This window comes from Lepisosteus oculatus, chromosome 2 (genome assembly GCF_040954835.1).
Source record: "Lepisosteus oculatus isolate fLepOcu1 chromosome 2, fLepOcu1.hap2, whole genome shotgun sequence".
Lineage (NCBI taxonomy): Eukaryota > Metazoa > Chordata > Actinopteri > Semionotiformes > Lepisosteidae > Lepisosteus > Lepisosteus oculatus.
This window is the reverse complement of record NC_090697.1, coordinates 52,833,169-52,858,662: the sequence shown is the minus strand read 5'-3', so window position 1 is coordinate 52,858,662 and position 25,494 is coordinate 52,833,169. Positions and strand designations below refer to the sequence as shown.

At 37.5% G+C, this 25,494-nt stretch overlaps 1 protein-coding gene across 9 annotated transcripts in view; it reads right to left on the bottom strand.

Moving 5' to 3' along the window:
- The window catches only part of sash1a (SAM and SH3 domain containing 1a), a 436,741-nt gene that overhangs the window by 40,782 nt on the left and 370,465 nt on the right, over positions 1 to 25,494 (bottom strand). For 5 of the 9 annotated variants that reach the window (XM_015348115.2, XM_006625870.3, XM_015348128.2 and 2 more), the window contains exons 3-8: positions 25,121 to 25,171; positions 24,963 to 25,012; positions 13,706 to 13,746; positions 12,341 to 12,427; positions 11,883 to 11,995; positions 10,762 to 10,863 (exon numbers count right to left, since the gene is read on the bottom strand). In XM_015348115.2, coding sequence (XP_015203601.1) covers positions 10,762 to 10,863; positions 11,883 to 11,995; positions 12,341 to 12,427; positions 13,706 to 13,746; positions 24,963 to 25,012; positions 25,121 to 25,171 — 444 coding nt within the window. The remainder of the gene's footprint in view (positions 1 to 10,761; positions 10,864 to 11,882; positions 11,996 to 12,340; positions 12,428 to 13,705; positions 13,747 to 24,962; positions 25,013 to 25,120; positions 25,172 to 25,494) is intronic. The other 4 variants (XM_015348148.2, XM_015348158.2, XM_069179090.1 and 1 more) reach the window with 2 other exon arrangements.

Genomic DNA, 25,494 nt, shown 5'->3' with positions numbered 1-25,494 from the left:
GCAAAAAATTAATCCTAGAAATATCTATTTTTATATTTTGGGGTTATAAAGAATCAGAATTGATGTGCACATTTTTAACCACAATAAAAGTAAAATATACACAGTATCTTTTAAAACCTCCAATTTACATAGCAAAAAAATAACTGGTATGTGCAGCCCCATATTATGATTCAGAATACGGCAACAAAACTTCTGGTGCCGTGTTGCGACCTTATTACATTGTAAACAAGCAGGCTTGTGAATACATCTCTTTTAATCCAATAGAAATATTGCTTTTTATTTCGAGAAGGTTTTGCTGACAAATACTACTTACTGTTTAACTCTGCATGCACATCACTTTGAAACATTTCTGTGGTGAAACGTCTGCTACACAACCTGTACATATTCGATCTTATATCGCATTACATTAGTCATTACAGATACTAGGGAACTGGAAGGGCCGCCTCTCAATTCAATTAGAAACTCTAAAGTTTGCGACATCATGGCTACTTACATTACTTTACTCATGGCTACTTTACATTACTCATAATCTTGTGCTTAATTCAAAATTTGTTATTTCTTTCTATAACGTCAATTAATTTATTTTGTTAGCAAGATTTAATAACTGGCCTGATAAATTGGGACTGCAGTTCCCCTTTAAAACAGAGTAACGCTTTACATTAAGATTAGTTTATTACACAAACAAATCCACTTTTATTCATTTTAAATTCCATTCAGTATTGAAAATTCTTGAAGAAATATGGTCTGATGAATAATGAAATCAATAATCAAAGTAGAAAAAAACTCCTTCAACTGTTGGCACAGCAGAACCACTATGTTGTTAAATTAAAAAAAATTACCAACAACTTAAAAATGTTCTGAAGTACAACATCAACACTTTGATATTGGCACTGAACAACTGGTTCAATAGCAACTGAATACACTTCTGGAGCAAACTTCCAGTTCCTGTTAAGGGAGTATGGTAGTGTCCTCTCACTAGATTCAGTTTTCTTATATTATTTACCTTTATACGATTATTACCACTAACTTTTTTTACCTCACCGCTATCTGTTATTCTCTTCTCTACTGCAGACTGCATACATACTGTGCTGTTGAAAAGAGATGCTCTTTGAAATTTCCAGCAATCCCCCAATCCAGGATTTATCACGGTCTTTGTCTCATCCGTTCTGATTCCACCACAATGCTTCCATACCTTCCTAGTGAGTCATCTCCAAACAGTCTACAGGTACCCAAGTCCCTCTTCTGGACACAGAGCAGGGAAGGTACCCTCACACCACAAGTTGACACGCCTCGGCAAAAAATCTTAGAACAAATCTACCAATCTAAGAAGTCTCTGTTGCTTTCAAAGTGGTAGAGGATCTGCTAGTGTCAAATAAAAAACAAATCTACTTTGCTCAATTAAAGGGCTGTTTGAAATGATGAAAACTGCTCTTCTCAGCCTCTGAAAATCCCCCATCCCCTGCAGAAGACAATAATTTCTACCTGCTTGTCAATTGATTATTTCTACCTGCTTGTCAATGGAATACTGGTGTGTATGTTTTCTTTAAAGTACCGAGACCAGCCATATACTGTATGTTTATGTTCCAAAATGAATATTGTTTATGGCCTTCACATGCGTTACAGTATGCTCCTATTCTTTTTATGCTCAGCTACTTAGATTTCCCTTCAGTGGTAAAATTCCATATAAACATTCAATACTTAAACGGGCACAGTTAAGACATTAAATATACATATACATACTGTATACAGTACAGTTTGCATACGGTAATATGTTTATGTTACGCGATTAAAAAATAAATAAATAAAAATGAAAAGTCCAGCACCAGCTGGATTCGAACACACAACCTGCCAGTTGGTAGTCACGCACCTAGACCAATAGGCTACAAGACAGCTCGCATGATCAGGCAGGCGAAACAGCCCTACATAGCTCTGCCGCAGTACACGGATATAATCATACCGTTATTAAATTCTTGAGATACGCGATTCCATATTATATTCCCTTTTAATCAAATTCTAAAAGTATGCTTGTTGACTCCGGTATCACGTTAGTTAAAGACTTCGAAGCTTACAATGTTTAGGGAGAAATGGAATACTGGTGTGTATTTTTTTCTTTAAAGTACCAAGACCAGCTATATACTGTATGTTTACGTTCCAAAATTAATATCGTTTATGGCCTTCACACGCGTTACAGTATGCTCCTATTCTTTTTATGCTCAGCTACTAAGATTTCCCTTCAGTGGTAAAATTCAATATCTACAACGGGCACAGTAAAGACGTTTACAGTAAGTCTTTCTACGACAGACCAACGGACCACGAGTGCCCCTGTCGGTCAACCAATCACGCACCGCGGTATCGCGTGTCATCTTACCTGCGGTACGTGTCTGTACCGCTTACTTTGAATGGCTGCATCTGTACAGCGACTGTTCAACCTGAGCCTGCGCTTGGAGAGAGTCCCGGTGCTCTGGAAGACATCATGCCTGGTCCCGGTACCAAAGAAAGGGCGCCCCTCTGTCCTCAACGACTACAGACCAGTTGCACTGACATCTCACATCATGAAGACACTGGAGAGGCTGGTCTTATCGCACCTGAGACCCCTGGTCAGCTCATCACTGGACACCCTACAGTTTGCCTACCAGCCCAGTGTTGGTGTGGAGGATGCGATCATCTACATGCTGCAAAGGGCCTACTCACACCTGGACACGGCTGGCAACACTGTAAGGATCATGTTTTTCGACTTCTCCAGTGCCTTCAATACCATCCAGCCCTTACTTCTAAGGAGGAAGCTGGAGGAGATGCAAGTCGATGCCTCCACGACCTCGTGGATCACTGATTACCTGACAGGCAGACCACAGTCTGTGAGACTTCAGAACTGTGTGTCTGAACAGATAGTGAGTAACACAGGGGCACCTCAAGGGACAGTTCTTTCTCCATTCCTCTTCACCCTCTATACTTCGGACTTTAAGTACAACTCAAAGTCATGCCACCTGCAGAAGTTCTCAGATGACTCTGCAATTGTGGGATGTATCAAGGGTGAGCAGGAGGAGGAGTACAGAGGACTGGTCAGCAGCTTTGTGGAGTGGTGTGGGGTGAACCACTTGGAATTGAATGTAACAAAGACAAAGGAACTGGTGGTAGATTTCAGGAGGAAAAAGGTCAAACCTACTCCTGTCTACATCCATGGGAGTGGCGTGGAGATGGTGGACTCGTACAAGTACCTGGGAGTGCACATCGACGATAGACTGGAATGGTCTAAGAACATCGAGGCCATCTATAAGAAGGGACAGAGCCGACTTTACTTCTTGAGGAGGCTCAGGTCTTTCAATGTGTGTAGTAAGATGCTACACATGTTCTATCAGTCGGTGGTAGCGAGTGCCATTTTCTACGCAGTGGTGTGCTGGGGCTCTGGGATTAGAGCAGTGGATTCCAAAAGGCTGAACAAGCTCATCAGGAGAGCAAGCTGTCATTGGGTCTGACCTGGACCCCTTTGAGGTAGTGGCTGAGAGGAGAATGATGTCCAAACTAGAGGCCATCATGGACAACTCCTCCCATCCCCTCTATGACAGGCTTGCAGGAATGAAGAGCACGTTCAGCAATAGACTGATTCATCCACGGTGCGACAGGGAGCGCTACAGGAGGTCATTCTTGCCTTCTGCCATAAGACTGTACAACGCATCCACCTTGCGTCTTGGGAGAGGCAACATCGACAGTGACCTGTTTCTGGACTAAACGCATCTACACATCTACTGCTACATCTGTTCTCTTTCTTTTTCTTTATCTTTTTCCCGTTTACAACCATTTTTTGTGCAATATATGCCAGGGACCTGTGCAATACATTTATATTTATATCTATAGTTACATCTATATTTATATTCATATGTGTGATACGATTTTCTGTGTACTGTTCTGTTCTAGTTTGTTCTTGTGTGTCCGGACTGTGAGTAACTCTTGTATTGTATTGTATTGTACTATTATTATATAATTCGTTACACTGTGGCTGTGTTGTGTGTGTTAAGCTGCTGTTGCACTGCAATTTCCCTCACGGGATCAATAAAGTATCTATCTATCTGTACAGTATACGCACCATTACAGACTACAAAACGCAACCCAGCTATATTACACAACAGTCTGTCTCTCTTCCTGATGTGCTAAATTCATTTTATGCTCAGTTTGAGGTCAGTAACGCAGATCCTGCCAGGAGGATTTTAGAAATCCAAGATGAAAACCCACTGATCATATCCAGAGCAGCTGTGTGTAAAGCTTTTAAAAAGACCAATCCACACAAGGCTCCTGACCCTGATGCTATCCCTGGCCGTGTTCTGAAGGCATGTGCAGACCAGCTAGCAGATGTCTTCTCTGACATATTCAACCTTTCTCTAGCTCAGTCTATAGTTACTTCCTGCTTTAAGAAAACCACCATTGTTCCTGTCCCTAAGAAACCCAGAGTCAGTTGCCTGAATGACTATCGCCCCGTTGCAATCACATCAGTTATCATGAAGTGCTTTGAGCAGTTGGTCAAAGCATACATCACCTCCTCACTGCCTGACACCCTAGACCCACTACAATTTGCATATCGCCAGAACATGTCTACAGAGGATCCTATTGCCACTGCCCTCCATACTGCCCTCTCAACCCTGGATAAGGAAAGAACATACATGTATGTGAGAATGCTGTTTGTTGATTACAGCTCAGCATCCAATACCATAGTGCCCTCAAAGCTTGTCATCAAGCTCCAGGACCTGGGACTGAACACCTCCCTAACTGGATCCTGGACTTCTTGACAGAACGTCCACAGGCGGTGAGGGTGAGCACCAACATATCCTCTACTCTGACTCTAAACTGGAGCCCCCCAAGGCTGTGTGCTTAACCCTGTCCTCTACTCCTTATTTACCCATGATTCTGTCGCTAGTCATTACACAAACTCCATCATAGAGTTCCTGATCACAGATGGTGAAGAGTCTGCATACAGGGAGGAGGTTAAAACCTTGGCAGCATAGTGCCAGGAGAAAAACCTCTTTCTGAACATCAGTAAGTCTAAGAAGATGATTGTGGATTATAGGTGTGATGTGTATATTTTATTATGTATTCACCTTGTAATTTGCACTATCTGCACTTTGCACTATGTGTATCCTGTCTACAATGTCTATGTCAGTGTCCTGTCTGTATTTCCAACATGGTCCGTAGCACTGGCTGGAATGACAAATAGGCGTGAACTTGAACTCATAAAAAGTTATAACACTGTATCCTTTTCTAAGAATACGTAGTAAGGACACCACTTGCTGTTACTGTAAAAAGATAAATGTTGTAATGATTATCATCACTTTAAAGTTTTATTAATATGGAATAGTGTAACTGAGCAGCTAAAATATCACAAGTGGACGTTTTGGACACATTTTGACATTTGTTTCTTTTTTTTAACAAAATGTCTATTGTCCTTGTAGTGGTAATGAGCACTGTAGTACTATTATAGCTGATGATGTGTCTGTTTCAGGTTTACAACTGCATTGAGAAAATCTATATTTTGTCTTAATCCAAATCTCAGCAATCAGTAATCAACCAACGATTAAACTTGGAATTTCAAAAAAAATGTTTAAACTGTACTATATAGTACATTGCCTGGAACTGAACCTGGTCCGTCAGCATCATTCAACAGGGAACCAGCTGGATTAATTATTATACGTGATGGTTTTGCATTTAAGGATTTCTTCACAGAAATCTTTAAATTAAACGACGGAGGGGGGAAGGATTATTTTTTACCTCCTCCCCACTGATAGCGGATATGTGGTGAGCGTTCTGGCGCACTATGGCTGCCGTCGCATCATCCAGGTGGATGCTGCACATTAGTGGTGGTGGAGGGGAGTCCCCATTACCTGTAAAGCACTTTGAGTGGAGTGTCCAGAAAAGCGCTATATAAGTGTAAGCAATTATTATTATTATTATTATTATTATTATTACAATTGCCAGTAATCAGGGAACATCTTATCAACAGATTACCAATATGATGGGCAAACTATTTTTTTTTATTTTGAAAAACTAAACTTTAAAAGCTGTAAAGAACTGTCTTAGATACTTAAAAAACACTTTTTATGTGTGACAAACAGATGATTTTTCTTCCTCGTAATCAGCTTAGAATCTTTGTGTACGCTGTAAGATTTTTACTTTTTAATTAAACGTTTAAAATACTTGATAGCAATATAATTATGGAGTCTTGTAATAAGCAGCTAAAACATCACAAGGGATCATTTTGGAAACATCTGACGTTCATTTTTTATATTATTGTCCTTTATAGTGGTAGTGTTTCTTACATAGCCGAATATATAAAAATAGTCCACTATTGTAGCTTGTTGTTGGCTACGGTGTGAGCATGTGTATCTGGATGAATTATTATAAGTGATGGTTCCATGATTTAGGATTTCTTCACTAAATTAAAGGAGGGAAAAGGGTTATATTTACACGTTGTGTTTCGCTTCTTCATATATTTGTAAATAAATTCAAATTTAAATGCAATATAGCATATATAATTAATAATATTGTAACAAATTCAGGTTCTTGGGCTTGTGCTCTCGCTGTTCCTGTCCCGGTTCATCCTTCACTACATGGGTTCGAACCCTGGTCTCTTGTGTAGCACAACAGAGGTTTTGACGGCTGAGCTACAGATCTTCTTCAACCCATGCAGCCAACATCCCTGTTATGCAAAGAAGAGTAGAGAGGTGTACTGTCATCGCGCCGCAACTGGCTTGTACCATCTGTATGCCTGCCGTTCGTTACAATATTAATAATGAATGACCATGGACGAGCTGTAAACTGAAGAGTTAGGGAAGACATGTTGAATCTTATCTTTTCAGCTTGGAATTTAACCTTTACAGCGATCCTTTTGGCTATATTTTTTACATAGCCGGATGAGTAAAAATAGATTGGATTAATAACTGGAGTAAGAAAAGACATTTCACATATACTTTGGAACAGCGGGAGGTGAGACCCGGCTGGAAGGGCGGCGGTATTTTGATTTCCCTGCGCAAACCGTATTCGCTACAATACTATAATGAGTCCCTGAGGCATAGCGTTCAAATTTCGGAAATAGAAAAAATAAACCTTTGTTGAGTTTGCACGAGAGTCAAAAGGTACCTTTTGAGAAGTCATGTACTACTTGCAAAGCAGCTGATTTTGACAAACACTTAAAAGCTGTCTATACTGTAGGTTTATTTAATTGAGCAGAAAGTCACCTTGCTCTTACTAGCAGCTCTGTTAAGCAGAGTTTGTGTTAACACACAACACCCTGTTGAATGAGTTTTAATCAACTGTGTCTGTCCAGGGGGTTTGGGAGAGTGAAAAAAATTACCGCCGGCACTTTTCTTTACCCCCTTGTGCTAGGTGACAATATGGAAAGAAGTTTTTTTTACTTTACTGAGAGTGTAAACATTTAGTGTGCACCAGAATGTGCAATGAGATTACCGAGATGGATAGTGTTAGCAAATATGTTGACAAATATCTGAATTTTTGCTTTCAAGAGGCAAGATAAAATTGTATCCAGCTGTGAATCACCTTGCCCCCGTGGAATTGTGGGAAAAAGAGGTTTAGTGGGCTGTGTTGCTCACAGTGTAGTGCCCATAGAGTGTTAGTTTTAATATACTGTACAGTATAACAGTATAAAGCAAGTATGTTTTTTAATGTTTGTAACTGTTATTCTTGCAAGCTCATTTTGTATTCAGTTTGCTTCTGTGTGTTAGCCGGTAGGCAAACGTTCCAGGTGAAAATTCTTCCACAAAGAGTGTACACCTTGCAGATGTAGCGGCGAGGCTCATTAATAAGAAAGAATTAAGTGTTCTGAGCCTTCCCAAATGAGGCCCCATTTCTCTGTTCATCTCTGTGGTGCAGCCACAGAGAAACTATTCATGCAGGCTGATTTAAGATGTTTTCTTTTGATAAGAAACAAGCTCCCAAAGGGGGATGCACTTAGCTAAGCCTGGCTATCATGATCAATGGTCATCCATTGGCACCTATCTGTCTAGGGAGTGCCAGATGGACATCTGGACTGCATTCCTAAGTGTCAGGAGTAAGTGACTCATATCTCACCTTGATCAACCAATCAAGAACTGGTAGGGCCGAGTAACCCACGTGGGACTCTGATGCCCATGGAACTTTCAGCCAATCAATGAGCTGAAGTTCCTCCAGGTAAAAACAGCCAACACAGAGAGCCTGTGAGATTCAGTAAGATTCAGAAGGGATTCAGGAGAATTCTGTGGACTGTTCTAAAGGGAATTCAGAGGAGAATTCCAGGGCAGGACGGCCCAGGAGCAGAAGGCTCCCAAGGGCAGGACATTCTCGCAGCGCGCCTCCTGACCATCCTGAGACTCAGCCCGGACAACCACGGAACGGCCAGTGTGTCCGAGTGCCAGAACTTTCCTTTGTTCTAAGAGTCTAGAGCGGAGGTTGCCAGAGAATAACCAGAGGATCCACCCGAGGTTAGCACCAGCAGCAGGCCTCGTGAACAGGTCGGAACTGTGGACAGCTGAATCACTATTCAGAACTAGCTCTTCATCAGGAACGAACCGGTCCTCTTCCTGACTTGCTGGGACCCACAGTCATCTTTTCTCCTGTGCACAAACTTTGCTAGTTAAAGCCAACAGTGAGCATCAGCAGCGCACCGTCGCAAGCCGCACAGCACAGCCTGGCACGGAGCCAGAGAGCGCGGATTGGACAGCAACAGCCTGCAACTGTTTCTTTGTGCCCGCAGGAGATCTGAATCCCCAGAGATTGGATGAGTATTCAACTTCAATGCATTACAGCTCGAGAATTCAATTGTTATCCCAACCAGTTTATATCAATTTAATTCCTAAGAGTTATGTACTTGTTTTGAGTATCTAACGTAGAAGTTATAACCAAGTTCATTTATGAAACGGTCTTAATGAATGATATACTGAACGTATGTCCTCTTGATATGTGTAACACTTTGTAACTGATTGAATATATACCTTTTGTATTCTGATAACCCTCTCGATAAGATCTGTTGGGTTTACATGCATATTCTATGTATTAATAAATGTATCCTCGTGTATTAGTACCTGTGTGTGCGCGTTGTTTGAGTTATGTCGCATGGTTGGATTCTAAAGCCATCAAAATAATCAATTTTGTGATTTACTGCTACAATTAATAATTGTCTCAGTAAATGCCCAAACCCTACAGAACTGGTGCCTTCAGAGAGCCACTACAGTTACATATTTGGCGTCCCTGAGCCTCACATGACCAAAATAAGTGAGCCGGAATCTAGTGATCTTTCCCTCAAGCGAAATTTCTGGCTTGATGCACTCCAGAACCTCTTGCTGGTGACCACTGCTGTCCACAGTCTTCTCCAGCACCATAGCTCGAAAGCATCCATCCTCTTTCGGTCAGCTTTTTTCAAGGTCCAGCTTTCACACCCATACATTGATATTATTTATGATTTACTTTATTTAGATGTATATAAAACATTGAACTGTGACATAACATTCAAAACACAATTGAAAATAGTCTGTGATATTTGTGTAGACTAAACTTTTCTAAAATTTATTTTTAAAAAATAAAAAATGATTAAAATGTATCATCTTTCCATGTGTAATGTCATTAGATTGTACAATAGGCCCCTGATTTGTTTAGCGATGGTCTCAAATATAAAACTAATTGGTGAGAAAGCTATGTTTAATGATAATTAAAAGATTTCAAGATAAAATAAATTATTTACATTCCTTTATTGAGTTTTAAAGGCAGACACGTTCAGTGCCATAAACACTGCAAGCTGCAGAACTGTCTCCTTACGGCACCGCCTCTTCTCTGACTGAGCTTAGTGCGCTATTTTCTCAGCTACCTGCTAATTTGCTTCACACCACGGGAAGACGGGAGAATGTGAGTGTACGAAATGCATGTTGCGTTTACAAAATTAAAGTGTTTAAAATGTTTAATAAAAAGTTTTAAAAACTTACAGCTTACACAAAGATCTGATCACAAGGAAAATCACCCATTTTTCGTGGATTTCGTGTTTTTAAATAACCCGTTTTTATGGGTTTTAAAATAATGCAATGTCTGTTTTAGGCAGACACGTTATTTTTTCTTATTTTTATTTTCTTTAAAATTAAAAGAATCAGTTTCCAATTCTGCCACACAATATTATGTTACATTTTTATGTTTTTGAGAGACTTCAGAAGGCTTCAACTGATGCATAAAAAATATAGCATAATGCCTTCTTACGTTATAAAGTCACTTGCACCTGGGATCTGCTTTATTCAAATTAAGGTTTCTAAAAATGCAACCAGGTACTAGATATGTTTAAATAAAAGCTGTGAAAGTTTTCACAAATTGTGATCTTTAAACCTGTAGGTTGCAGGCTGTGTCATCTGTTCACAAAGATATTGATATCTGAAACTTTTTTCGGAAAAACTTTCACTCTCACCCCTGGCAAGATGAGGGGTTTTCAAAAACATGACGACTATCATGACAAATTTCATGACTTTGTGCTTAATTCGGAATTCAGAATTGATTTGCAATCCCGTCAATTAATTTACACTCACCCTGTGAATCCTACCAGCTGCAAAGTATAGATAAAGTGCATGAATGTAACCTAATGTAGAAAATATTTAGCTTTTTAGACAAAGTTAGATTAGTAATACACCAAAAAATAGTGAGCTATCACAACAGTGGTTTAAGTCAGCAATGATTTTTGAGAGTTTATTAAAAATATATTTTAACGCTTTTGTGGAATTTAATTTGCAGACAAGAAAATGCGGTACTTACATTGCAGTTTGAGGACTCATTTATATTAGTATTGGATTCATCAGTCCACTCTGCATTGTCAGTACTGCCGGACTGTCTGCTCTGGGTCTCATACTCCTTCAGCTACAGAGAAGAAGAGTTTAGGAAATGACTCAGATGCTTTTTGTTGCTGGAAATGCAACTAGGGTTTGTGATGTTGACTGCATTACTATTCAATGGCTACAACACTGACTATAATTACTAATATAACTACAGTAATCAAACACAACAAACAATTTGTATTATTTTTCTAAACAAGTCATGACTTTTACTTTGTGCCAATTAATTGGACAAAACAGAATTTACAAATACCTGCCACGGAAATGTACATTAAATAATCAGACATTTAATAATGTCATTTAGTAATTAATTATGTTTAGACTGAATATGTTTTAATCTAAAATAAATTCCATAAATTATTATCTAAAAATGCAATGAGTTTAAAATAGTCATTAATAGACATTAATGACTACTTTGTACCAAATCTGGTTATTTTGTTAAACAGAACCAAAAATGATGTTTTATTTCCTGAAAAGAATCAACCTTTGAGTCATCTGATGAAATGTTTATCTTGTAGTAAAAACATATATATTTTTTTGGACTTATAGATTTTTGGAAAATAGATATCACAATCATGATGCTGCTCCTGCTGTTGGGGACAATGGGACAGAAAAAGGAATAAACCTCCAAGGGAGCTTTGACAGGAAACCAACGTTCTATGTCTCTACAGAATTCAATATCAACACTAAAATCATATGCCTCCTAGCAAAGTACAAGTTTGTTAGGAAGTGTTAATTTCAGATAAGTGGTTTTAGTAAGAGGTGACTGAAGCATGAGGAAGACACAGGAGCAGTGTGTTCCACTCTGCAGTGTAGGGACTGTGATTCACAAAAGGTTAGCTTTTTGTAAGCGCTGATAACCTGTTCCTGCAAGACTGTGAGGCAGGTGCCACAGGCCACGTCTGCTTCCATGAGGCAGATAAAGTCAGAACAGCTTTATCAAGCTCTCCCCTTGAAGTTTAAAGCGAGTTGGCTGTATGACCTGCTAGGTTTGATTTTATGAGCTCCTATCAGGGAATGGATCCAGAAACAGGGGATTCCTACCCGAGCCAGGGCCTCCTCCACCGTTATCATCTTCTCTTTCACCATCATCATCAGCTGGATGCGCTCCTCATCACTCATTGTGATTTCACTGGCCACGTAGCCAATGTCCTCTCCTGCAACACAGAATGGGATCTGTAAAAAAGAGCCTCAGTGAGCAAAAATGTTCAACATATAGGAGAGGCAGGAGAGCATATTCAAAGCTTTACATTTTGCAGCAGCGTGGAAGAGTGGTTAGAGCTCTGGATGGTTGTTGTTTCAAATCCCAAGTGGGACACTTCTGTAGTATCCTTGAGCAAGGTACCTCACGCAAATGTTTCAGTGAAATGCAGAGATGTTCAAATGTAAATTTGTAAAATGTAAAAATGTAAAAAGAAAATGTGCAGTTTAGAAACTAAGTGCTCCAAGGTCTATGTTTGGCAGACGAATGCTGCTCTGTGTTTCTTCACAGATTGTCATACCTTTTGATGACTGCCGCGTTACTCCCTTCTGTGACTTGCGAAAATTCTGCCAAAAAGACTTGTTTTTCTTCTTGCAATCCCCTTTCCCTTTAAAAAAACAGGCTCAGTCATGTTAAAAGAGAAATGTGTATTCTTAAAAAAATGAAAAACTCTACATGGGAAAAAGAACAACAGTGTTGCCAATTATTAAGGACTTAATAAAGTTGCAACACAAATTCTAATTTTGTCCCCCAAATTAATACATTGGAAAAAGTGAATCTACAGTATAAACCTTAAATAATACTTCAAATTAAACTGTATATTAAATCATAGAAAGATTTTCATTATTTTTATAAAGATTTAATGCTGGAGTAATGTTAAATATTAACAAAACAGCCCAGAGATATTTTGTTATTACAAGGCCCTGGGATGCTGCAGATATTAGCATAAATAAGCAATTTCTAATAATGGATGAAGATTTCATGTTAGAAAAAAAACATTAAACAAGGTTTTTACAGTATTGTTTGATCCACATGTTACTAAATAACATAGTTAAGTAAAAATGCATTTAATTATTGCTGTTAATTTTCTCAAATACTGAGTGCATATTTTCAGCTATTGAACTAGCAACAGAATTACTTTTATGCTACATGAATTACATACTGTATATACTTTCATGCTTTTTATGCTATATATGAAGGTTCTTAAAGATTTTATTAAGATCACCCCAAAAAATAGGTAAGACCCTGAAATAAAACAGGATAATTAAAAATAAATACAAGATAATATTATTTTTGGAGCAATAGAAAACATATCACTACTATTTCTATGAGCAACAATAATTGAATAAAAATTCAAAGAGCTTTTGTCATTCACCATTTGGCAATACTTCTCTGAAAAGTTTTGAAGCTCTCAGACCTTGGCTACCAGGGAAAGCATTTTCTGCATTCCAATGACATTTTCTAAGGTGTGTGTTTGGTGGGGGAAGGGGCTGCCTCTCTATATTGTGTCTTGGGATGTACACTACAGCCACAACAGGCCCAAGATTAGATAATACAATTTTCCTTGCACTTATCATCGTTCTCAACAAACAACAGCTTCCACTAGTCACAGAATCTGGTAGAGACACTATACAAACAACTAGCCTGTATAAAACTGTCTGATTTTTTGCTTTTAAAGAGCAAGACATTGATCATGTCAGTACAGGATACCAATGAATGGATACGAATGAATATGAAATTAAGCATTTATTATTGCAGTGTTGTTTACTGCAATCTCTCACGAAGATAAGAAAAGTAAAGTCAAGACCAGAGCCACAGTGGCTCATCAGGCCACTGTTAGCTGTAAACTCTATGGGATATTCAGCACAAATAGAATAATACTAACCCACAGATCCATCTTCAGAGCTAGACTTGTGAAGGGATAGCCTAAAAGCAAACAAACAAAAATTACAAATTTGCAAAGGAACTGGAAATAAAGAAAACCATTCCCTTATCAATATTAGCCTCACCTGCTTTCAAATACATTTTGCTTCATTGTGTTTCTGTTTAGACTTATTTCAGATTCATTTGTTTCCACCCTTCAAGGGGAGAATTCCAAATGACCAATGCTACATTGTTTCTACTGGTAACGACAAACTTTAGTGTTCATAAAAAGGTCTTTGAAAACCAATCAGAGTCAACAATGATGGAAAAAAAACAAAAATGATCCTACTACTTTTAAACAGAGCAGAGATCACAGTGAGTCGCCCCGAAACAATAAAGCCTTTTGACAAATAGGGAATACAATTATTACAAATAAAGCCCTCACATTGTAACCACATTTAAAATAAACTCTCATTTACATTAGCTAACACTTGTTGCTGATGCTACCTGTCCTCTGCAATACAAAGTGTGCAGTATCACAAACACACCACAAAAGCACAAGAGGGCAGTATCAGTACTCAAAACAAGTGCCCAAAACAACAAAGGTTTATATGTTAGTATGAAAGATAATGTGTGGGTTTTCAGGTTGACACAGAGACAAGCAAACTGCAGCATTTATTTCTGCCTGCACTGTTCTGTTAACTTAAGCACAGTCCCTAATGAATAAGATTGCTAAGAAAGAAAAACCATGCAAGGCACAATTAGGCACACAATTGTCTAAAAACATTATTCAGACATTTACAGCCTTTTTGTTTTATAATTACTAAATTAAGATGAAAGCAGACTTTTTTCTTGTTAAACTCTTCTATGGTATTTTAGGAAAACGTTCATAGAGGGATCATTATCATATTTGACCCACATCATAAACAAATTCTACAGGATACCAAGACTGTAAACACATACTTTACAATAGGACCATTCATGTACAAAGATTCTTAAGACAAAATCATAATTTATCAAGCCAACCCTGCCTTGATCTCCTTAAGAAAAAAAAAACATTTTCAGTTTGTAGAAAGCCAAATAAGATAAAAAGCACATTGTTTTTAAAAACCTTCTCTTAAATACTCAAAAAGGTGTGCCTCTGTTAATGAAGATGTGGTATCAATGGCACATAATATGAAACATCTATATCACTGGAATTCTCAGGAAATACTTGTGAGTACCCTTAGGTTAGTCTGGTTATCCAAAACTGCCATTTCCATTATCTTAAGCTAAAAGCTTTTTCTCTGTTATAAAGGCATAGGTTGGTTTACAAAGTGTTGAAGTTTATGTAGAAATGCATCATAGATTATTCTTTAATTATTCAGTTTCTGCCAGGAAACTTTGTGTAGACCTGTTATGAGAGTAGTGCGTGTATATGAGTGTTATGCTGCAAAATAAATGATAATAAAAAAATCTTTGTTCTCTAAGTTATCATGGTCTCAGTTCTTTCATATCTGGCAGAAAATGATAACAAGAAATTAGAGGAAAATTAGATAAACCACTGGAGCGGAGAAAGAGTTAGGAGAATGGGAATGGAGTGAGTATGCTTAATTTACATTATTCTATCATTACTCTACTGTAATTAACTCCATTAAAGTACAGTAGTTCTGCATTTATAACAGGGTATACTATATAGCAATATCATAATAGTGGTCTAATTTATTTGTTTGCACATGGAATAACTTGTATTTTAAAAATGCTATATTTTACAGTATTTTATCAAAATTCTTACTACCAATAATTATTCTTACTACCAACATTACTTCTGAAATTGTTAAGTTATAACAAAATGCCCTGTTTTCTCCATAAGGTGGATGCTGCACATTGGTGGTGGTGGAGGAGAGTCCCCATTACCTGTAAAGCGCTTTGAGTGGAGTGTCCAGAAAAGCGCTATAAGTGTAAGCAATTATTATTATTATTATTATAAGGTATTAAGTCCTGTGTTTGCAAAATTACCATTTGCAGAGACTTCAAGGTACTTAACCCTCATGAATACCTAGGTTTTACTATATATAAGGTAAAGATGCTAAGCTATGCTAAGAAACACTAACACAATGGATGACTGCACTTCAGTAAATCAAAGCTATTTTCAGGTTTATACATGCTTTCTAATGAGAGATTTAAAATGTGAAAATGATCTAATTCAAATGCCGTGATGTAATAATCTCAGAAGAGGACCCTCAATTTTATGTTGCAAGGCTTCTATTTTCAGAGAGCAGGTGTTTAAGATTGCTTCTGAGGTCATCTCGACATGGAATGCCATTCCCCAAGATTAGACTCTGATTAGGTCATGTACCGATGTACTACAGTCATGGTTGCAAAAGGTGGACAAACCTATTATTTATTCTGTGACACCTAGGCAAAGGGTGCCCATCCAGCCAAGGATAAAGTTTAATCAAAAATAAAATCAGAATAAAACCTCTTGCAAATAACTGAGATGTAGTAACAGTAAAGTATTATGTATTACTTTAAGCAAACAATTCATCATAATACATTTAAGTCGTGTAAGTTTTTTACTGAACTTTATAAAAATTAAGTACCATAAGAAAAAAAATCTGAATTTTGTCAGATTGCGGACAACCAGTAGAATGAACAGAATTCTTCTTGAATTTGCCCCATTGGTTTCCTGTTGTTTTATTACTCAGGGATTAAACCAAGCAGATTTTCTGCATATCTGAGGCCTAAGTTTAAATGTGCTTTTTTATATGGTGTTTTCTGGGAATTACCTCACGCATTAAAAAAAATAGCACTTTGGCAATTACATTGCAGTCCAACAAATGAGACAGGATCCATCTGCCTCCCATATGTCATCCACCCTGCAAAACACATTCCCCAACACTATACTACTGCTATAGCTATCGCACATTCTTTCTTATACCCGAGCTGCATAACAATACTTGGGAAACCCTGGAAGGAACACAAGCTATGAAACTATCGCAGTGTATCATGCACCAGGCCAGAAAGGTAATGTTCTAAACTTTGTTGGTTAGACTGTCTAAAAACTGCTAGCACAGGAATAAAAGTAACCAAAAAAATCTTAAGAAGCATAAGATAACATAAAGTATTGCATAAGTAAGCACAGAGGGGGGAAGGTCATCTTCTGATTTTTATGAGATACTCAAAAAGGCAGCCCCACGTCGTTGGAAGATTATGGTTATCAAAACAGACTTTTCATTGTAGTGCACAGACCACAGCAGAAACACAGTTCCTGTCACCTGCAATGTGATTTTGCAGGTTTACAATTAATTTATCAGACCTCTCAAATTTCCCTTTCAAATTAATTCTTTCCCTATAAGTAAAACATAATTACACATAAGTTAAAATGTAGGCTAAACCTTGACTTAAATTAGGGATGGTTTTAAAACATTTAAATACTTATGCTTATATATATTGCCTGTGGTGAAAACAAAAGACAAAAAAGGCTGCAATCCTTCTGCTCGAGGGGGAAATTATAAAACCTGAACACAGTTCCTTGAAGATTTGAATGACTTAATGTGTGGGAGATAATTCTACACCCTCAGATCTTTAGTATAACAGGATTACTGGATATTGCAATGTCATGGTTTCAGTGCACTCTTCAGCCTCATCTCTGCTTTTGAGACTTAAAGAACAATTGAATTTTTGGAGCAATTCAATTTCACATGGAGTGACTAGGTATTTGCCAGGGGACGTGTAGCAGACTGCCAAACAAGTACAGGAGACAGGAGGCCATGCTAGTGCACTACCCGCCCTGAGCCACCACAGGGAACACAGCAGTAGAGAGTGTCAGCTACCGACAACCACATAATGATACTTAATGCTCACTTCACACACTCCTACCAGCTGAGATACATTAAATGTCTTAAATTGCTTGGAATTAAGCTTAGCATTTGATTAGACAACAACTGATTTTTTCCTAGAGCTCTACACGGGACTTACAACGTTTTGAGAATTTAAAGTTTACTTAGATAGAAGTAATGCAGATTGTTAAGTATATTTGTCCATATTGTACTTGTTTCTATTTACCATGTACATCAGTCTAGTCTTGTACCAACACTGTGGTTTACTTTTTTGAAGCCTTTACAATATTTGTCCCAAATTAAGACTTATTCTGTAACCGTCACTTCTAAATGATGGTTTCTTAGTACGGTTCTTTGAGATGGCTTTACAGATAACGATACATAGCATAAATCTTTCTGCAGGGCACTGTGCGAGAAAAGTGACCTCATTCTTAATTTGAACACAAGCTTATTCTGCTTGTTAAAAGTTGGGATCCTTCAATAATGCAATAGTTTTCTTCCTCTCCATTCATGTTCTACTACAGTAACTTTGCTCTAAAGGGTTAATGATGCAGTGACATTTGGCAATGGCCTCCACAGTGTATGACAAGCAGCAAATGTAGTTTTTTCACTCCAGTGGAGCTAGGAAAGGGTTTATTTAAGCAAGAGATGATATACAACTACTCCAGCAATCCTCTAACTGACCTGTTGCCTTTCCTTAATGCTACTGCTGCTCCAAAATTACAAAGACATATATTAACACAAAACTGACCAAACGCACCATACCTGTGAAATTTAATTTAAGACAAGCTTTTCAAAAAACAATTAGGATTTGAAGATGCAGTGATCAGAACATTGGTCGGATTGCTGTTTAGTTATATATGAAAAACTTATAATGAAGCAAGATTTGTCAGAAGACTGATAAAGATAATGTAAACATTTTAAATTAATGTATTTATGGACTACATTTAGATACAATAAAATCTCTGAATTGAATGGATAGAAGAATTACAATTATTAAACATTATTGGTTTCATTATACGTCAAAGGATGAGGAAAAAAATCAGATCACTTTTTAAGCAAAATCTGTTTTGACACGTGAAGAAGGCTCCACAGCTGAAACATTGTCTCTTTTCTTTTAAGTATGAAATAAACCTTTATCTGTTCCTTTAAAATATGGTTTGGGATAGCTGAGTGGTGCATGTTTTCTTTTTATGCACAGTCTGCATGGTACAGCAGCCTACGCTTTTGTGCCAAGAAAACTTTAAAAGGGCATTACATTTAAGACTTTGCTCTTCCCAAAGTAATTTTTATTGATTTTTTAACAGATAATGCACACTTGCCCTTAACCATCTGAAACTGGAATGTAAACCTAATGTGATCACCATAGAATTTCTGGCTAATTATCATGAGGAAAATGTACACTGGAATTAATAAAATGCTAACTGGAATACATCTAAAATGCAAAAAAATATAAACACAAAAGGCAAAGAATCAACAACAGACCATAACTCCAACACTAAAGTTTTCTGTTAGTATTGTTTAGGTGACATGGCTATAACTTGCGCAAAAACTGCCTGTTCCCATAAATGTTTTCCTCTGAATACGGGATAATTTATCTAACAGGAGCAGGGAGTCTGGAGGAAAATGGTTCTTTAGTATCGTCCAATTTGCATGGACCCAAAGGCAAAGAAAGGCTACCAGGGCTTGATCTTCCTGGCATCAGTGTAAGAAAGAAGGTGGAAAGCAAAGAGGCCTCCATTCAATTATCATATCATTATGTTGCCATGGTAGCTACTCCTAAAACAGGTCAAAACTTTCTCAGAGCACAGAAATACAGATACATTTCACTACTGCCAAAATGGCTCCTCCACTATACAGCACTCAAAAACAAACAACAAAAAAAAACTCTTAACAAGGTTCAAATGTATTGATATTTCTCCATGTGCATACTTAAGTACCAATGGTGTAAAAATGTTTTTGAAAAAGTACATGTTCTAATAAACAGAGAACATGCATATGTGTAATGGATGTGATCACTATTCTTTGTTTTTAAATTTCATTTTCTTAGAATAGGGGAAAAAACAACACCTGACCAACACGCATGTGAAGTTTTGTATCAATTAAGGGAGTTACTTGAGTAACAATGGCATGCACTTGTATGTTTTACCTTAAAAAAACATACAGTTAGAACTATGTCCACATTCTTATTACCAGCCAAAAACTAACAACTACTGTCTCTGACAGGAGACTAAAATGACATTTTAAGCAGAGTGCATTTAAATGTTTAATGAAAGGCATTTCTCATTAAATTATCAAAAACACTGTATAATCTCCTTCTATTATGCCACATAATTGGTCAAGTTGTTCAATATCTAGGTTCCATCATTGCTCTTCTACTACAAATTTATAGATTTTTATAGATCATGTTTTCCAGTAAGCACAAAGTTATATGCCTGTATATGCCAACTTGTGTTTTTGCTAGTGAAAGGATTTGGGACAGACAGCAGTACTTAGCTCTATTTAATCATGCACCCAATGTTTCTTGCACAGCCCAATGGTATTCAGATGCTAGACCAGCACAGTGAAAGCTCCTCCCAAATGTAGCATACAGTTTGAAACATTATGCCCCTTCCTTAAAAAAACAAATACATGAAAAACTGTGAAAAGCTGAAAGTTAAAATTACATAGAATTATCTTTGAGATAGGCTGAACAAAACTTACAACAGGTACTTTCAAACAACTGTAAAAATCTATAGTATAGTTTAATCTTAATTTTGTTACATGTTAAAGCATGCAGAGTCCAGGCACAAATAGGATGATAAATCACAAAAAAAAATGTGGATCATTTAGACCAGTGGTTCTCAAACTTTTTGGACCAAGTACCACCCCTAATCCAACCAAAGCATCCAAGTACCACCTACAAGTCATCTTCTCATAAGAACCCAAGAAATTCTCAATGACCAACATGAGCGTGCATGTGCGCACACACTCACATACACATATAATAAATATTATAATAAACTTTATTTGATATGGCACCTTTAAAGGTGGCTTTAAAGGTGGCTTTACAGAAAAAAACAGGAACAAATAACAAATAAAAAAGCACCATTTCAGTGAGAGGAGTGAGCCTGTTTAGTCGAGCAAAGCAGATGTGAATTCATGTTTCGAGCCTTGATACAATTCAGAACAGAGTCTAACAGATTTTAAATCGTCAGACATTTTCTTGATGGCCAAGGCCTCGCGGTGGATGTTGCAATGCGTCCATTCATTTCTGGAGCAACCTCTCTAATTCATGCAACTACACCGCTGTGTCGGCTTGTCATTGCTCTAGCACCGTCTGTACAAACTCTGACACATTTTATCCAGTCCATGCCATTCTCGTCAATAAATTCATTCAGAAGCTGAAATATGTGTTTTCCTGTAGTTCCTGTTGGTAGCAGCTTACAGAACAGAAAGTCCTCATGGGACATACCCTCAAACTCGTATCTAACGTAAACAAGCAAATTGGCCAAATCGACTACAGACTCATCTAATTGCAGTGAAAAACATCTGCTCATCTTAACACGCTTTATCAGTGTACTTTTGATATCATCCGCCATTTCAGTAATTCTATGAGTGACTGTGTCTTTCAGAGGGGGCAGCAGGTTGAGCTGTTTAGCAGCTTTTTCTCCACACATAATACGTGTCAGCTCTTTTACCAACAGTAAATAAGGTTCTTCAAAAATAGTGTGGGGCTTACCTGCTTTAGCAATCCGCAAGCTTGCATTTTTCCCCGTTTCTGTTTCAGGAGTTAAAAAAGGTTTTATTTCATGCGCATGGGAGTGAAACACAGAGACGCTCGGTGTATTTTTCTCAAATTAAACTAGAACAGTTCTTAAATATTTTTCTGTTATCTGCTATCATGCTTTCCTGTGCTCACAAGATTACCAGCATTCGTAGCACACATTTCTATGAATTCCTGTGTTTACAACATTGGCACTGTTCCACATTCTCCTATCTCCCTTTTTTTAAATACAATTGGTCACTTACGTTCGTAGCAAGCATTCCTATAGAGTGGTATAGAATTACATTGTAGCTCTGTGTCCACTCAAGTATTAGCATGCGATGTATCGTAGTACGTAGACTGCGTATTCGTCACGTATTAAAATAGAAAATATGAAAACCCGTCCTGATTTTTCAGCACACACAACAAAGTTCCAGGGCATACTAGCTGGCGGTGCGCCACGTACCACTCCTGGTACTCGTACCACAGTTTGAGAACCACTGATTTAGACCAAAGAGAAAAGCTTCATATAAATGCAACATGTAAGAGAAAAATACTGTAAAAAAGTAATAAATCTCAGAGTCTGTAAATTAAACATTTACGGAAAGGCTTTTGCCCGCATTTCTAAAATTGGCACTGAATACACTTTTCTGAATGCAACCTTGTGTTCTCAAGTGAACTTTAAGATATTTATACGTGTAGGTTGTTGTTTTGAAATGTGTAGAGCATGATTTGTGACTTGTAAGATTCATGATTGTAAGAGCCCATCACAGCTTTAAAAAAAAATGAAATAAAAAAGTGCACACATTGTGAGGATTACATTTCACACACAATTTTATTTATTTTTTTACAGAATCTAAGATTTAAGTTCATTACTTGCCATTTCAAAGACCTGAAATACTCTTACAAGAAAAAATAAATGTATATAATCACATTTAAGAGCTTAGAAACTGAGCATAGTAATGAAAAACATAAAAGAAATACTGTCTTAAAATCACTATTAAAAAACTTGAATTTTGCAAGTACTGAAAAAAATCCCCAATATGGAAATTCTTGTCAATACAGCAGAAAATCAATTCCACTTCCACCTTTCAATTTCACTGTCTAAGCACTCCCAGTGAGAAAAACACAACTGTCCCAAGGGGTTTTGAATACATCCGTCAAAAAGGAGTTCCCGTTGCTCAGAAGCCAGTACAAAAATATCAGCAGTATTCTCAGAAGAACAATTAAGTTAGTCCTCACACAGCACATTTAATATAAAAAGGAAGACAGGCAGGATGAGCTATTCAGAAGTCAAGGTGGCTGGATTTTATTTGGATTTCTTGTTTTTCCATTTGGCTTTTAGATCCAACAGTACTCTAATATGCTGTTAGACCTTTTACAATGACAGGAGATGTTGTTCGGATGCATAAACTATTTATCTTTCTTTCTTATACCATCAACAACATTCTGATCATATTGGGGCTATTCTTCACTCTTGAAACCTCCAGGTACAGAAAAACCAGGCACAAGATATACTGACAAGAGTCCACATTTAAGTAGATTTGAAAACAAGAGTACTAGATTGTGTTAATATATTTTAAAATGTTCATCTCACAAAAATAAGGGATATGTGCCTAGCAAAGCAACTTTGCTAGAAAAGCCATCCAGACAAGAAAGCCAAAAGTGGTCTCACTCACTCAGAAAAAACAAAAAAATTTGAGAACTCTCAAAAGGGTTTCATGGAAGGGTGGGTTCCTGTGACCTGTCTGAGCTGTGTTACCTAGTGATCAACAGTATGGCTGGCAAAGGAATTGGATGTCCACAATGGGACAAATTAGAGATATTTCCAATAGAATGAAATTGTTACATTAATAGACTGATGACCAACTGAACTGGTGAATATTAAATTATATGCTGTAAACCCTGGCACTCTGGGGTGCTCTAATAATTCTCCTCAATTTGTACTCACCTAAAATGACACAATCAACCAAAGAAAACTGACTTAACCTCGATTTGTTGCACCTGTTCCATAATATCCACGTGCAATGCAGACCCTCTCCAATGCAAAAAAAAGTGCTATCCTCACCATATTCTCAAACAATGTATATACATATTTTTTTAGCGAAGGCCAATTTACGATTTGCGTGCTGCACTTATTTACAATAAAACTTTCAGGTTAAGTATTTTAATGTCACTGCACTACTCACCAAAGGCATACCACAGAGATGAGTTACATACCACAAACCAATGGAAAATAATAGTAACTGAGTATTATTTTCTGGTCCCCTACATTTTTAGAAACTCCCTATCACCAATTGTGAATTCACAGTTCTCTCTTTTAAAACCTACTGAAAGTCCACTCCCCTTCTTGCCATACCGTTATGACATGTTCTGTTATTGCCATACTTTCTCTTATTACCCAAGGCGCAACACTTTATACTTTGTCTTTATCATGTTCTGACCTATTTCATCCTAATCTGACATGAGATCTGTGACAAGCTTCAGGAAAATTAAAGAACTGGAGGGCATACTAAGAAGAACTATGTTCAAATAAACCTGCTAACATAAACCGATTAAATGTAGTAAATTATTTTTAGATATCTTACCGTACAAGCTGCATCTTTTGGCCTCATTGAATATAATATGAAATACACAAATTGTCATTGATGATTCCTGGTGCTCCGAAGGGAATAATGGTTTGTTTGGTTTACTCTATCTTACCAATGCATTTCTAGTAACCAGAAGACAAGATGATGATTACTAAAACTTGGTACTGTCTAGGTCTAGCAGAGATTGGAAACAGTTTGTTCCCCTAGTGACCATCTCATGTGGGAGACTTCCAAAAACAAAAAGAGCATCTTTTCAATGTGTCGCAGTTCAAAGCTTTCTAAGGTCTGTGATACATGTATCTACAAAAATGTATGCATGAGTGTACAGAGTCTACAAGTGTCCCTTTTTGTGACTTGTTTGCACGTTTGTGTTGCTGGAAAGGGTCCAGGTCAGAAGTTTGTTTGCTTTCCCTACTTTAGATTCTCCATCTAGATGAAGAGACAAAAGGCGGAAGGAAGTTTGGACTTTGTAAATGGCTGTTTTATAAAACATGACACAAGGTCAGCAGGAAGTATGAAGCAACGTTTCCGCATGCTGATGGAGGAAGACTAAGAAAAAGTGATGATGAGTTACATTTTAGTCACTTGGTATTCAAAAAGAAAGCGATACAAAAAAATTAAACACTGACTCCACAGGATGCGTTTCTTCCTCCGCTGTTTGGAGCCCCACTTGGGGGGGTCAAAGGCATGGAGAACCTGAATCCTTCAGTGACTCTTTTCTGTCCAGTTTTAGATTAAAAATGAGCAAAATATTCATAGTTCAATAGTATTCTGTAATACGTTGGTGTGGAAACATATCTGCTAAGGACAGAAACTTCACCTTTTGTTTTGTGCTTTTTTTTTTCACATCTTATGATGCATGTTAATCATAATTTTCTTTATATTCTCAAGCAAAGAAAAACAAAACTCTTGAAAATGTGTTTCAAGTAGGCTTGGCTATCCATTACAAAATCATTATGTTTCTGCACCACTGAGAATACACACAGTCTAAGATCAACATATATGTGAAATGAAACCTGCCCATAATATTTGAGGACCTCTGGAGCTGTAGTTCAGGTCTATTTTACACTGCCCTCTTTGTTTCACTAAAGGAAAGGCTATTGGCATAAGGCACAGACTTACTTCTTTTCTGTCTCAGGCATGGTAAGGGTGCTGTTGAAGTCCTGGGACTCCTGTAGAAAGACAATGCATCACAGTACGTTCAGCTGTTAATCACCTGACACCTTAACAAGAAAGGAGCCCCAATAACCCAATAGGAATCCTGAAAATCTAACACTTACTTCAACCTGGGGCCACAGCTGAAGCAATGTGCTGCTCGTGTCTGCCTTCTCCTAGAACACAGGATAAATGCCAATAATTAATGAGACACCACTCTTAAAAATCACAAGGGAAAAACTAGGGGAAAGAAACCACACTTCTTGGTTTTATTTTTAATAGGCCTGGTCTGTGGCTCTCCTGAAAACCATCATTTCGCTATGCTGATGATAGTTCAGCAGTGTGGAAATTCATATAAGGTACAAAGACTCTGAATCCAGAAATATTTAAGAAAAACATCTAAACATGTCAGAGTCCCATCCTCATACTGCAAGTCTTTTTTTTAATAGTTATACAACTCTCTTAAAAATAAGTATTTCATTCTCTGCCCATGAAATAC